The sequence below is a fragment of the Emydura macquarii genome, unplaced genomic scaffold (genome assembly GCF_026122565.2).
Source record: "Emydura macquarii macquarii isolate MOO-44397 ecotype Brisbane River unplaced genomic scaffold, CSIRO-AGI_Emac_v2 contig_2422, whole genome shotgun sequence".
In the NCBI taxonomy this organism is placed as follows: Eukaryota; Metazoa; Chordata; order Testudines; family Chelidae; genus Emydura; species Emydura macquarii.
In genome coordinates, this window is record NW_027132559.1 from 14,898,418 (window position 1) to 14,911,647 (window position 13,230).

Below are 13,230 nucleotides of genomic sequence, written 5' to 3' on the forward strand. Positions count from 1 at the left end.
CTCTTCTCGTCTTCAGAGAGTTAAAGGAGCACTGCTCTGTTATTCTGCACAACATGTGAAAGCAGTTAGAATGTTGGAATTGTTTACTTGCTTAAATTGTCAGTCAGCAGAGCCAGTACACCAGATTTCTTTGTGGCTTTTAGTGGAAAATGTTAAACACTCACTCTTTCTTCAATTATAGAATTTTTACGTGAGAGCTGAATTAGTCACAAAACTGGCACAAATATTCTAACTGGGATAGCTGCCCAAAAGGCACTATTTATTTATTTATTTCTAGAGGAAGTTGCATCCAGAGCAGTAGCTCAGCTTTCTGGTAATTGTAACATGTGAGCATTACTAGGCATTTCATCCTGCAGTCTGTGCTCTTTAGGCTATTGCTCAGTTTGAATTCTGCTGTGGATATGAACTGTGCTCTATTAATATGTTCTGTAATGACGAATTCAGGCAGTAGGTTTTCAGAACTTTGCAAGACTATCTACTGAACGAATACACAATCTAAAAATCAGTGACAGAAAATTAACTCACGGCATTTGACCCCCCGAGAAAATCAGGTTGGCACAGAGACAGGCGTTCGCATGCAGAAGTTGACTCGAAGATTGTGAGTCTGATTTTTTTTTTCCCCCTCCGCAGTGTGAATGAAGACTATAACAGAAACTGTATTCATGTGGTGATCAAAAGAAACACTTGAGTGATGAACTGCTGTTGTAGGAAACGTATAAGTCGGTAATTCGAGCTCCTCGTGCCTTGGTAGCTTGCTTGTTTTGCTGAAGCATTCTTCTTTAACAGCATTTCTGCCAAGTGGGTTCCCTGAGCAGCCGAAGCAACTGCCTGATGGAGGAAAAGTGAATGTTCTGCATTGCTTGTATCACTGATGGAGTCAAACTATCTACGTTTCTGTCATTTGGGAAATCTGGATTAAACGGGCAATATTATTATTCCAGGAGTCCCATTGTCCCTCAGGATCTGACTCATCGCATGTAAATGTACTGCAGCTCTGCTGTACATTGCGGAGATTTTTATTACATGGGGAAGAATTGTCAACCTCTGAGTATCATGTTGTGAATCACTGCTGAAAAATAGATGTATTTTTGTGTGAAGTATTGCTGATATTAAGACAAATGAAGTTCCAAAATTGCAGAATAAGAACCTGAAATATTTAGGACATTGGGGTTTATTTTCAGTCATCAGAAAGCCTACTAATGTAAATTGGAGACTGACCTTGTCAGACTGGGTATAGCTGTGATCATCTCCATCAGAGCAATTGTTCCTTGTTTCATTCTATACAGAATGGTGTCATGTCACCTGCAACAATGATTTCACTGTATGGATAAATTAATTCTGTAGAAGTAGCAATATTAACAAAGGCAGATTTTCTGGTAAAAGGACATCGTATAGATATTTATGATATTAAAATTTCTACTATAATCTAGTTAGAGCTAAGAATATTTTTAGTAAATTTTTCACAAATTCAGTGTTGTAGTACAGACGTTGGATGAAATATTTTTTTTTAAAAAGTATATATTTGGGGGGGAAAAAAAAGCAGTGTACATCTCAGGGAGTTAAATGAAATATAGTGGGGGAGAAAGGAAGTCTTTTTAAATTTTAAAACACCAGCAATAGTGTTAAGTTATGTTTGTGAGTGTATACCCAGGAGATAGAAGTACTTTCTGTGCTGTCTCAGCTGTGGTTCCTACAGTGCTGTTCTGAATATAGTTTTTTCAAACGGATCGAATGAGTCGAGTGTGTATTGTTGTTTTGGAGGAGGTAGAAGATGATTCTCCTACATTTTTTTCCAAATTACCTCAGGAAAACATATCTGTGCGTCCTTCACCTTCTGGAAATGTATTGGTAAGACATGTCTTCATTAAATATTTCCCTTTTGTAATAGTGCTGCAAAGATCTACTGATGCTTATCATAGGATTTACATGACTGAGCACAGTAGCACCTGAGTTACTTTATCTCTTGAATGAATAAGTTGTGAAGTCAAAACCACCTATATTAAGAAGCATGATATTTAAAACTTAGTGATGGAATTAAAACTTTTAAGGGCTTCCTTTTTTGTGAGTAACAGTATTTTTTAAGCTGAGTTTACAAATCACAACTTTGTAGTTAATTTTACTTGTAGTTGTAGTTTTACTTGTACTTGTAGTTAATTTTGTAGTTAGTCTTTCTGGAGAACCTGACAAAATGACATTTGCAGTAAATGTTTTTTCTCCTACTTATTGGTGTATCTGTTCAGTACCACTTTAGAAACTGATGTGACCTTTATAATGTTGTGATAAGCTGTGTGTATTTTGAGAATTGGTGTAGTATCCAGGGTATCTCAAGCAATATCTGTTGCACACTAAAATAAAAAGTTAAATGTCAGATTATAGATTGAATGCAACACTTGCATTATTATTATTACTTACCAGAAGTGTTCAAGAAATTTGCTTTCTTGAAAACAAAATTATTTTACTTTGTCAAGTAATTTACTGTTTGACTTAGACCATGATATCATATCACAGAAGTTTGTGATGCTGATTAGGAAATCCAGTTATATTTAGTAATGCATGTGGGTACGTGTGCATTCATTACTATATCGTTTAAATACACTGTGCTTCCTTATCCAAACACATGAGAATTTCTAATTATTTTACTAACGTAAAATGAGTTTTACATATATTCTGAATAGCCCATAATGTATCCTAGACCAACTGATCTTATTTTGCTGCAGGGATTTACTTTAGAAGTCTTTTTTTAAACCAGTAGTTAAAAGCCTAGAAAAATCTAGAAAACTTTTTTTTTTTTTTTTTTTTAATTCAGTAGTTCGTTAGTTTGTGTGCAAGTTTGTAAAATACTTTTGCGGAGTGGGGGGGGAGGTGGTTAATTGACGTCCTTAAGGGCAAATTTTGCAATATTACAATAGTTTGTTTTTTCATTTCAATACGTGGAATACTTTCCTTAGTCTTGATTTTGTATTTGACCTTTGTTATCAGAAAAACATACATATAGTAGTAATGCACGGAATGGAATGTTGTTTTTAAATACTACTATTTTCTTTCGTTTCAGCCACCGCTGGTTCAAGCTATATTTAATGGGGACCCAGATGAAGTTCGAGCACTAATATTTAAGAAAGAAGATGTTAACTTTCAGGTAAAAAGAAACGTGTCCTTTAGCTTTGAGAATAAATCAATTTCATTTTGGAACATCAACTCTTTAACATTCTTATCACTTCAAAATTGTGCTTATTTGAAGATATTTATGAATATTTTCTCTGTCATATAAAAGGTAACCATGTAAGTCATGATTCTAATCTCCTTATTTCGGCAAATCTCACCTTGAAGTTAGTAGTTTTGCCTGGGTAAGCACTTCAGAATGAGGATTTTAAATGTTTAAATGTAAAAATGATCCTACTGCTGAGAAGGAAATGATTGTATTTAATGTGAAACTCACTTTATTTCTGGATTTTTGTACTAAATTTATTTAAAGAAAAAATTAATTCTAAATCTTACTATATGAACTTTTAGGCTTCAAATTTCCAGTTTCACTGTACAAAAATAATCAGAAAGTTTGCTTAGATTAAAGCATTGACTGGAAATAAGAATATTTTAGGTCTGATGTTTTGTGGAATCTATTCATTTTTAGTCGAAGGATGCACAAGAGTCAACATATGTACAGTAGACAATTGACAACTTTATTTAGGCTGAGAACATGGGCTTGGGAAAGTTTTAAAGTACAAATCCTAAGAACAAGTATGTTTATGAATTCACTTAAAACTGGAAGCCCTCTCTTTTGTTATGTAATCCTGAAAACCCAAACAGATTTTTTTATTATATTGAAATGAAGTTGACTTGTCCAGTTTCATTATTTGAGTGAAATACAAATAATTAAAACCACATAATTGGTGAAAGATCTTCAACTATTAATTTAAGGTGTTAGACATTAGTAAGGAATTTCATGTAACATAGTTTTTAACTTGATAATGTCCCATTAGAAGATAAGCCACAGTAAAGTGCTAATGTCACTTTGCTTTTAAAACCACTTACAATTTGCACATGTAAGAACTTCATGTAGCAATTTCTTTCCTCCCATTTGTAACTTCCCAAATTAATCACAAGATTTATTGTCTTAAAGAGATAATGCTGACAACTAGCTCTAACATAAGTGGATGCTATCCAGTTAAATACCCCAAAATTAATGTTTATAATTACAAAATTGAGGATATATACATATTTAGTAGCATTTTACAGGAGATTATGGGGCTAATCCAATTCCCATGGAAGAAGGTGGGAGTGTCTCCATTAACTTCAGGGACCTTAGATTGTATCCTGTATGAATAAAATACTGTGTGGCTTGTTGTTGGGTTGGAAGTTTTGTTTTACAAGGTTAATTTTGATGAGATTTAGTAATTTCCCAATATGAAGTTGCAAATACAATTATGACATTGGGTGAGATAAATAAGTTTGTTTATCCACTTTTCTTTTTCTTTTGTTTTTGTTCTTTTTGTGCACTGGTACACCTTTGTAAACCTTTCTGTTGCAGCTCTCTGATATCTTTTCAAACTCTTCTGTGATGCTCGTTTTTGTAGAAGTTGCACCTGATAGTTTTAAGATGCTTTTTTGTGGATACTGTAGTAGTTCATATGTTTTATAAAGAAGCTTGGATCATATGATATCAAATAAGTTAATATATTTACTAAATCTAAAAAAAGTGGTTTTAAGATTTTTCTATTGGGAGTTGCCTTTTAATATGGTTACTCTTGCAGGAATTCTGTGCTACTGCGTGCATGCAAAATTCGTGTCCTCCACAGATTTCTTTGCTTTCCCACAGAAAAATGACTTCTGACAGGGAAGCAAAGGGAAGCTGCAAGAGTGGTCATGTGCCCCTTCCCAGCAGCGTGTGCAAGTCATTTTGGGCACCTGGAGCAGTGGGTGGGAAGGTATTTGTGTGTGGAGGGGGAGGGGGGAAGCTGGGGACACCCCTGCCAGTGCTTCTTACCCTATGCTGGGCTCAGTTGCTAGTCCCTGCTGGGCTGGGGGCAAGGGAGGATGGGACTTCCTCTTCCCTTGCAAGGAGTGGCCAGGGTAGTCCTACTTCCAGAAACCTCCCAGGCTGCACACACTCTTCCCCCTACCCCCTTGCTTCCTACCTCCATTGTTACTCAGCCACAGAGGGAGGGGTCACTGTTCAGGGGGCTGCTTCTCTGTCCACTAAACCCCTGTGCATCTGGACCCCCATTCCCAGACCCCCCCACATCCAATCCCCCACACCACCAAGCCTCACCCAGCATCCAGAGCCCCTTTGCACCCAAACAACCCCCCTCTAAATCCCCACTGAGCTCTCAGCACCTGGACCCCCTGCCTAGACCCATCCTCCCTACACTTGGAACCTTCCAAGAAGCCCCTGTGCATCCAGATTCTCTCCCACCCCTGCCTTCGCACTTGGATCCCCACTGAGCCTCCCACACCCAGATTGTCCTATATAGAACCTTCTCACTCTGTACCTGGATTTCCCCCCCCACGAAGTCCCTCCACACTTGTATTTTGTTGGGCTGAGCCTGCTTGCCCCATACCTGTATCAGGGGGATGGCCATGCGTATGAGACTCTGTCCCTCTTGCTCATTATCTTGGTGCATTTGGCACGGAGGGGGAGTGCTCTGAAGTATTTCTGGAGCAGGCTGGCCCTTGCACTGTGTCAGGGTTTGATGCAGCTTCACTGGCAAGTCCGTGTCTTGTGGGGAGTAAGGAGGGCTGCAGAGTGGTCTCCCACATCCATGCTGCCAGTGGCCTGTGCTCCCCACTGCCATGCTGGAGATTCCACATTTATTTATTGACAAATAAAATATGCAGAATTTTGGAGAATTTTTTTTTTTTTTGGTGCAGAATTTTAAATTTTTTGGTGCAGAATTCCTTCAGGAGTAAAATATGCACTTTGGCCACATCTTGCACATTCTTTATGTTAAAAATAAATAGTTTAATAGTTTAGTCACTTTACTCATGCATTTTAGTACATAAATAAAACTTTTATAAATTTTGTTCTTGTAAACAATGTTTTATCATAAGTTAATTTTTTTAAATTAAATTATTTTCTATTTATTTTACTTGGAGGGAAAAAAGCTTCTATTTTAGTTTTCGGCATATGTGCAATGTCTCTCCAGCATGACCTCTTGTCAGTCAATTGGAATCAGTTCATAAACATGGATAAACAGATGCACAATCCAATTACATGGGGGTCATATAATAGTTAAATAACTTATTTGAAGAAAGATACTTTTGACGGATAAACAGTTATGTTGGAAAAAGCAGTCAAAAACAAAGTATTCATAACTTGTGTTTAAATCCTTTGATTCTGAGCATTAAAGCATTAAAAATCAATCTTGAAAGGAAATGTTTTTTAGGCATATCAGCTTATTCATATGCAAAGATGTGCTTAGAAACCTAGTTCCAGAGGGGTAGTCGTGTTAGTCTAGCAAAAACGAGAGTCCTGTACTACTTTAAAGACTGACAAATTTAATTTCTGCAGGCATAAGCTTTCATGGGCTGCAACCCACTTCGTCAGATGCAAGAAATAGAAATCAGATAGGCGGTATATACATCCAAGGGTAAGAAACAACAATGGGGAGGGTAGGTGTAAACAAAGTCCATTCAGTTAGAGTAGATGAGGCCTATTCACAACCACTGATTAGAAGGTGTGAATGTGTGAACAATGACAATTACTTCTTGTACTGAGATAACCATTCCAAGTCCCTATTCAGATCCAGTTTGATTGTGTTAAGTTTGCATAAGAGTTCCAGCTCAGCAGTTTCTCTTTGAAGTCTGTTTTTGAAGTTTTTTTGTAGAAGCATGGCAACTTTCAAGTCAGCTACAGAGTGTCTTGGGAGATGGAAGTGCTGTCCAACTGATTTATGGATATTACCATTTTTGTGTCCATTTATTCTTTTGCGTAATGACAGTCCAGTTTGGCCAACATACATGGCGGAGGGGCATTGCTGGCAAATGATGGCATATATTACATTAGTAGACATGCAGGTGGATGAGCTCCTTATGGTGTGGCTGATGTCGTTAGGACCTGTGATGGTGTCACTAGAGTCAAGTCAACACAAGAAATCCACTTCCTGGACACTACAATACAAATAAAGGATGGTCACATTAATACCACCCTATACCAAAAACCAACTGACCACGATACATATCTTCATGCCTCCAGCTCCCATCCTGGACACATTACACAATCCATTGTCTACAGCCAAGCCCTAAAATACAACCGGATTTGCTCCAATCCCTCAGACAGAGACAAACACCTACAGGATCTCCATAAAACATTCTTAAAACTACAATACCCACCTGGAGAAGTGAAGAAACAAATTGACAGAGCCAGATAGGTACCCAGAAGTCACCTACTATAGGACTGCTGTTGGGGTGGTGGGGGCTGCCCGGTGGCAGTGGGGGCCGTGATGGCCTCTGGTCCCTGTGGCTCCCTTCTTGCGCCCAGTGCAGGGGCGGAGGAAGAGCTGGGAGGATGCTCTGGCTGTCTGCAACAGGGTAGGGCAGCTCCTCCTCTGAGGGCCCCTCCCCAGGCCGGTGCCCAGGGGCATGGCCCCCCCTCGGTATGCCACTGGCATTTCTGTCACAGAAAAATAAGATCACATCGGCAATGTTTATGATATGATACTCAGGCCTGACTTTTAAAAGGCGCGTAGGTGCCTACATGAGAGTTAGGGGTTTAGAGGCTTTTGAAAATCCCACTAGGCACCTAGCTGCATTTTTAGATGCCTAAATACATTTAAAATCTGGGCTAAGTCCAAGGCTATTCTTTGTACAACGTTAGTATTCCTGTCCTCCTCACTGAGACCAGAAAGCAGGACTCAGCAAGGTATATTATTTGTTTTTTTTGTTAAGCCCTGACAATATGCTTGGCTCAGGAAATTAACACTGCAACTTCCCTAAAACTTCGTAACAAATTGATCCTTATTTGACAGCTTTATAAGAATTGCTGAAAATTTCATAATCAAATAAGAAATATAAAAGTATGAACAGTAACATGGGATTTTTTAAAATGGCTATTCAAACTGAATAATGCAAATCACCATAAGTAGATTTTTAAAAACTACACTGAACTGTGTCTTTTGTCGTGCAAATGTGAAATTACATTGGAAATTACATGTGAAAAACATTTGGGGCAGCAAACAAATTCAGTATTGGGGAGGGTCAGCAGTGATTTGAAGAACCACTTGTTTAATTATTTCTAGCTTTTCTCATGCTGCTATCAAGAACAGAAGTCATGTTTAATGACTGCCTACTTAATTTTACAATATTTTATTTAGATTTGTCTAGGAGGAAGTTGATGTAGATCCTTTTGTGCTTTGTATGAGGCTTATACGGATTACTTTATTTATTAAATATAGTTCATGTACACTTTGGTTAGAACCCTCCACATCCTTCAAAAGACTTTTTTTCCTCCCCGAATGTGGTGGCAACTGCTTCAACAGGGTGAAGCTGATTGTTTTCAGACTATAGGGCCCTCGGGGCACCAGCACCTATTTCTAAGTTTTGAAGCAAATTACTGGAACTTTATGTACTTCGCCTCTCCCTGACACTAAGGAACAAATACCACCGTGGGCACCATGTGTAAACTTGACTGGAAATCAGGGGCAATTGGAACATGGCACAACAACTGAGGGGGGGCTAATTCTCCACCATCTTACCCCTTGTTCAGTCATTTCTGTGTGTGCAAAATGATATGGCTTTCAGCTTGAGAGCCTGGCTCTCTGGCTCCAATGTAGAGACTCATGCATTTACAGATCTAAAGGTACCCAGTTTAATTCCTAGTGAGTTAGCCGACATGACAGCTGCTACATTCTTCTTTTTATTATTAGTTAACATTTTATATATTACAGTAGTAACTAGAAGCCTAAATCAGGCTGGAAGTCCATTGTGCTATAGACATATAGAGAATGACAGTCCCTGCCTCAAAGAATTTACAGTTTAAAAGACAATCCATAGTAAGTGTCTGAGACAAACAAGGGAGTGGGAAAGAAGACAGGGTAACAATTGAATAGGATGTTTATGAGAGATTAGCTGTGTAAGCACCCAGACCTGTTTTGCCAGACGGTTCACCAACTACAGGACAGACCTAACAAAGAAAACAGTACACTACTGGCCATCACCTAAAATCTCTCCAACACATCATTAAGGATTTACAACCTATCCTAGCAGATGATCCCTCACTTGCTCAAGCCGTGGGAGGCAGACCTTTCCTTGCTTACAGACAGCCCCCCAACCAACAAGAACACTAATCCAGGAACCTGTCTCTGTAACAAACCCCGTTGCCAACTCTGCCCACACATTGACTCTAGTGACACCATCACAGGTCCACATCAGCCACACCATAAGGAACTCATTTACCTGCACATCTACTAATGTAATGTATGCCATCATGTGCCAGCAATGCCCCTCTGCCATGTACATTGGCCAAACCGGACTCACTATGCAAAAGAATAAATGGACACAAAGCAGACATAAAAAATGGTAACATGCATAAGCCAGTCAGAGAGCACTTCAATCTCCCAGGACGCTCTGTAGCTGACTTGAAAGTTGCCATACTTCTACAAAAAAACTTCAAAAACAGACTTCAGTGAGGCTATGTCTGCACTGCAGCACTAATTCGAATTAGCTTAATTCGAATTACAGAAAGCGATTTATAGAAAGCGCTGCAGACTGTCCACACTACAGTGTTTGTGCTGGTTTCTTGCGTCCACACTGGCCAGCCTTAATTCGAATTAGAAAGCAGTGCAATGTGGGAAGCTATCCCACTGTGTAACTAACCATAGAGGTTGTTGTGACGAGTGTCGTCATCCCAGGATGCAGCGCTGCTTCCCCCACCCTCTTCCCCCACCCCCAAACAAACAGGAAAAGGATTTTCATGCTGTTTTTTTTTACTCCCCTGATCGCCATTGCTGCAGGCACATGGAGCCAGCTGAACTATGCTCTCATTTTGACCGTGACAAATACATTGCAGCTTATCTTGGATTACTTCAGAACTGTATGCTTTTTGCCTTTTATGCTCCCCCCACCACCTCCTGTATATTGCTTGCCTTTGATTTTTCCCTTCACCAAACGAACCCCCCCCCACCTGTATGCTGTTTGCCTTTTATGCTTCCCCTACTATCCCCTATATATTATTTGCCTTTGATTTTGATTCTACAGGTGTCTGTAGAATGTAAGATAAATAACAACAGAGTCAGTTAGTATATTAATACAGTGATACAAATGTTTCCATATCACTGATGGAAAGCATGATATAATGTATCCACATGTAGCACTGTGAATAAACTCTTAAGAAAGTATCAATTTCCATGATTGTTTCAGTGGCCAATGTAGCAAAGAATTTCCTCTCAGGGCTGGCATTTAAAACGCATTCACCATGCGGGGAAGGGGGTGGGTAGTGAAATCTTTCAAAGGGACAAACTTTAAAGGGCTAAACTTTCAAAGGGACAAATCTTAAAGGGATAAACTGCAAAGGGCTTGCTGGGCATTTAAAACGCATTCACCATGCGGGAAGGGGGTGGTGAAATCTTTCAAACCCTTAAAGAGACAAACTGCAAAGGGCTTGTGTGTTTGTGGGGGGGGGGGGAGAGAAGGGGTGTGTGATCGCAGCTTGGATTTTAAACCTATTCACTGCAGGAAATGAAGATTTAAATCTTCCTGGGGCTGCGCTGGGGGAGGGTACTGAAATGGGGCATCATGGATTACAGTCTGGAGGCCAATTAATTCAAATTAAGTCCCATTGTGTCCACACTCACACTAATGCAAATTAACGGATGCGCTTCAGGCGCTAATCCACTTGCAGAGGTGGTTTTATTAATTCATTTTTAAAGGCTCCTTAATTCGAATTAACAATGCACAAGTGTAGACGCGGGAGTAATTAATTCGAATTAAGGGACTTTAATTCGAATTAAGCCACCAGTATAGACCAGGCCTGAGAAACTGCAGAGCTGGAACTCCTATGCAAACTTGACACAATCAGACTGGGTCTGAATAGGGATTTGGAATGGTTATCTCAGTACAAGAAGTAATTGTCATTGTTCACACATTCTCACCTTCTAATCAGTGGTTGTGAATAGGCCTCATCTACTCTAACTGAGTGGACTTTGCTAACACCTACCCTCTCCATTGTTGTTCCTTACCCTGGGGTGTGTATATATACACCCCCTATCTGATTTCTATTTCTTGCATCTGACGAAGGGGGTTGCAGCCCATGAAAGCTTATGCCTGCAGAAATTAAATTTGTTAGTCTTTGAAGTGCTACAGGCCTCTCGTTTTTTTTTTTTTTTTAGAAACCTAGGCTTCAGCAGATGTACTCCTCTCCCCAGAGCAGCTTCCCAGCTTTCTAATGTAGACAGATTTATCACCCTCAATGCCTCCTCTTTTAGTGCTGGCCCTAGCTTGGTTGGGGATGTGCGAAGTAGTTTTCTTAACAGTATGTTCACGTGCAGCCTTTGCCACAGCCTATTTTCCAGTTGCTGACAAGCACACACATCCTCCTTTCTTTTCTGAGGGAACTGAGGAAGCCTGTTTGGTGAATAGTCTAGTTCTTGTTTTATGTTTTTTATTTTTACCTGGCTGACATAGGCTATTTGAGATGGCTAGGATGTTTTTAGTGTCCCAAGCATTCTCTCACAATCTAAACCTGGAATTTCCATTTTAATTGTGTGCCATAATTGGCACTGGCACCAGGAAGGGAAAGGTGGAGAAAATGGGAGTTTGCATGATTTTATAATAAAGATAACAGTTGCATTAGACTATTTAACTATGGAGAATTATATAGGGAAACAATGTGGCAAAATAATGTGTATGTTTCTCCACATCACTATCCAGAAACTTCAGCACAGGTCTGGGAAATTCCTTATTCATTCTCCACAATGCCTCTTGCTGCTTCTGTGGACAACAGTTATTGTGCAGTTGTTATTCTTATAGTTGGAGGATTGTATTCTTTTGTGGGGGGTGGTGTGGATTATTTATCAGTTTATTTTTCTGTGGGTTTGTCTGACTGAGTTCATCAAATTAACTTTTGATCACGTATGGAGTCATTGGACATGAAGTCAAGAAGGATGTTGCATGAACATTTTTGATGTAGTGTCTTGTGGACATTTTTTCTCTGATCATCCAGAGTCATGTATCTTTTAAGATCATTATGGATGCTTATGTAAAATAGTTCATATTCTAATAATCTGACAATGTTTTTGTAGTTTTGTGTCACCTATTTATTTTGTTGAAGCAAAGTGAGATCTATGTGGAATAGTGTTTGCCCTCTTCAAACTAAGTGGTGGTTGATATTACAACAGTATCAATATTAAGTGCCTAAAGATCACAACCAGGTTGGGCCCCACTGTGCGTTTGACACGCATACTAGAAGACAATCCCTAAGTTGTGTGTGGGTTTTTTTTTTTCCAGTCAGACAGGCCCTCTCACCCCACTTCAAAAAATTGAGTGAATACTTTTTAAACTATCAAAATGTAATGTCTGGCGTTCATGTTACTAGACAGTTTATTTAAGATAAATACACGGGAAATTTGGTTATAGGGTATGAAATAAACAAAATAGATTCCCTGACATTTGTAAAACCTATTACATATAAGAGGAATGTCCAAAGATAGTACCAAATGCCTTTTTGACAACAAAGTAAATACTCTATTGTAAGGCTGCCACTTTCTTAGTTTATCCTCTTGTGCCAAGGTGCCATACTAGAAGAATTCTCATGTTGTTACAGCTGGTCTTTCATATCATAAACTGCAGTGTATAACAGTGAGATAATGACAAGATAGCAAATTTTAGTTATGTTCCGGAAAAAGGCTGTTATGAATTAACATTGGCTTTCTTATCTTGTCATAATATTAGCTTAGACTAACAAACTTTGTATTACAGTCAGCACTGCAGTTGTGTTGTGACATAGCAGGGAAAGAGTAACTATAACTTCTCAAACTGGTCTGTGACTCGCAAAAAGGTTTATAAAGCTTTTCAGTAGAGGTTTGGAGAATGCATTGACTTCAATTTTGTATCAATAGGTTTTACCAAAATATATCTAATGCAGTGTTTGGAAGCTTAACTTGCACCACCCCACTCCCCAAATTAAAAGAAGTTGCTTTCTTTTGAAAGTTTGAAAACCACTGTAACAGTCTGCTTCCTGCATCAACAGCAAAATTGCTCATCGCTGTATGTTCTGATTCCAAGGTTATGGTGTTTGTGCTA

General features: G+C 39.0%; 1 protein-coding gene across 3 annotated transcripts in view; it reads left to right on the top strand.

The window, feature by feature from the left end:
* ANKRD28 (ankyrin repeat domain 28) overlaps positions 1 to 13,230 on the top strand; it is a 220,584-nt gene that overhangs the window by 60,978 nt on the left and 146,376 nt on the right. For 2 of the 3 annotated variants that reach the window (XM_067561969.1, XM_067561968.1), the window contains exon 2: positions 3,053 to 3,136. In XM_067561969.1, coding sequence (XP_067418070.1) covers positions 3,123 to 3,136 — 14 coding nt within the window. In that variant the 5' untranslated portion in view covers positions 3,053 to 3,122. Of the gene's footprint in view, positions 1 to 1,581; positions 1,849 to 3,052; positions 3,137 to 13,230 lie in introns of those variants that run through there. The other variant, XM_067561967.1, reaches the window with a different exon arrangement.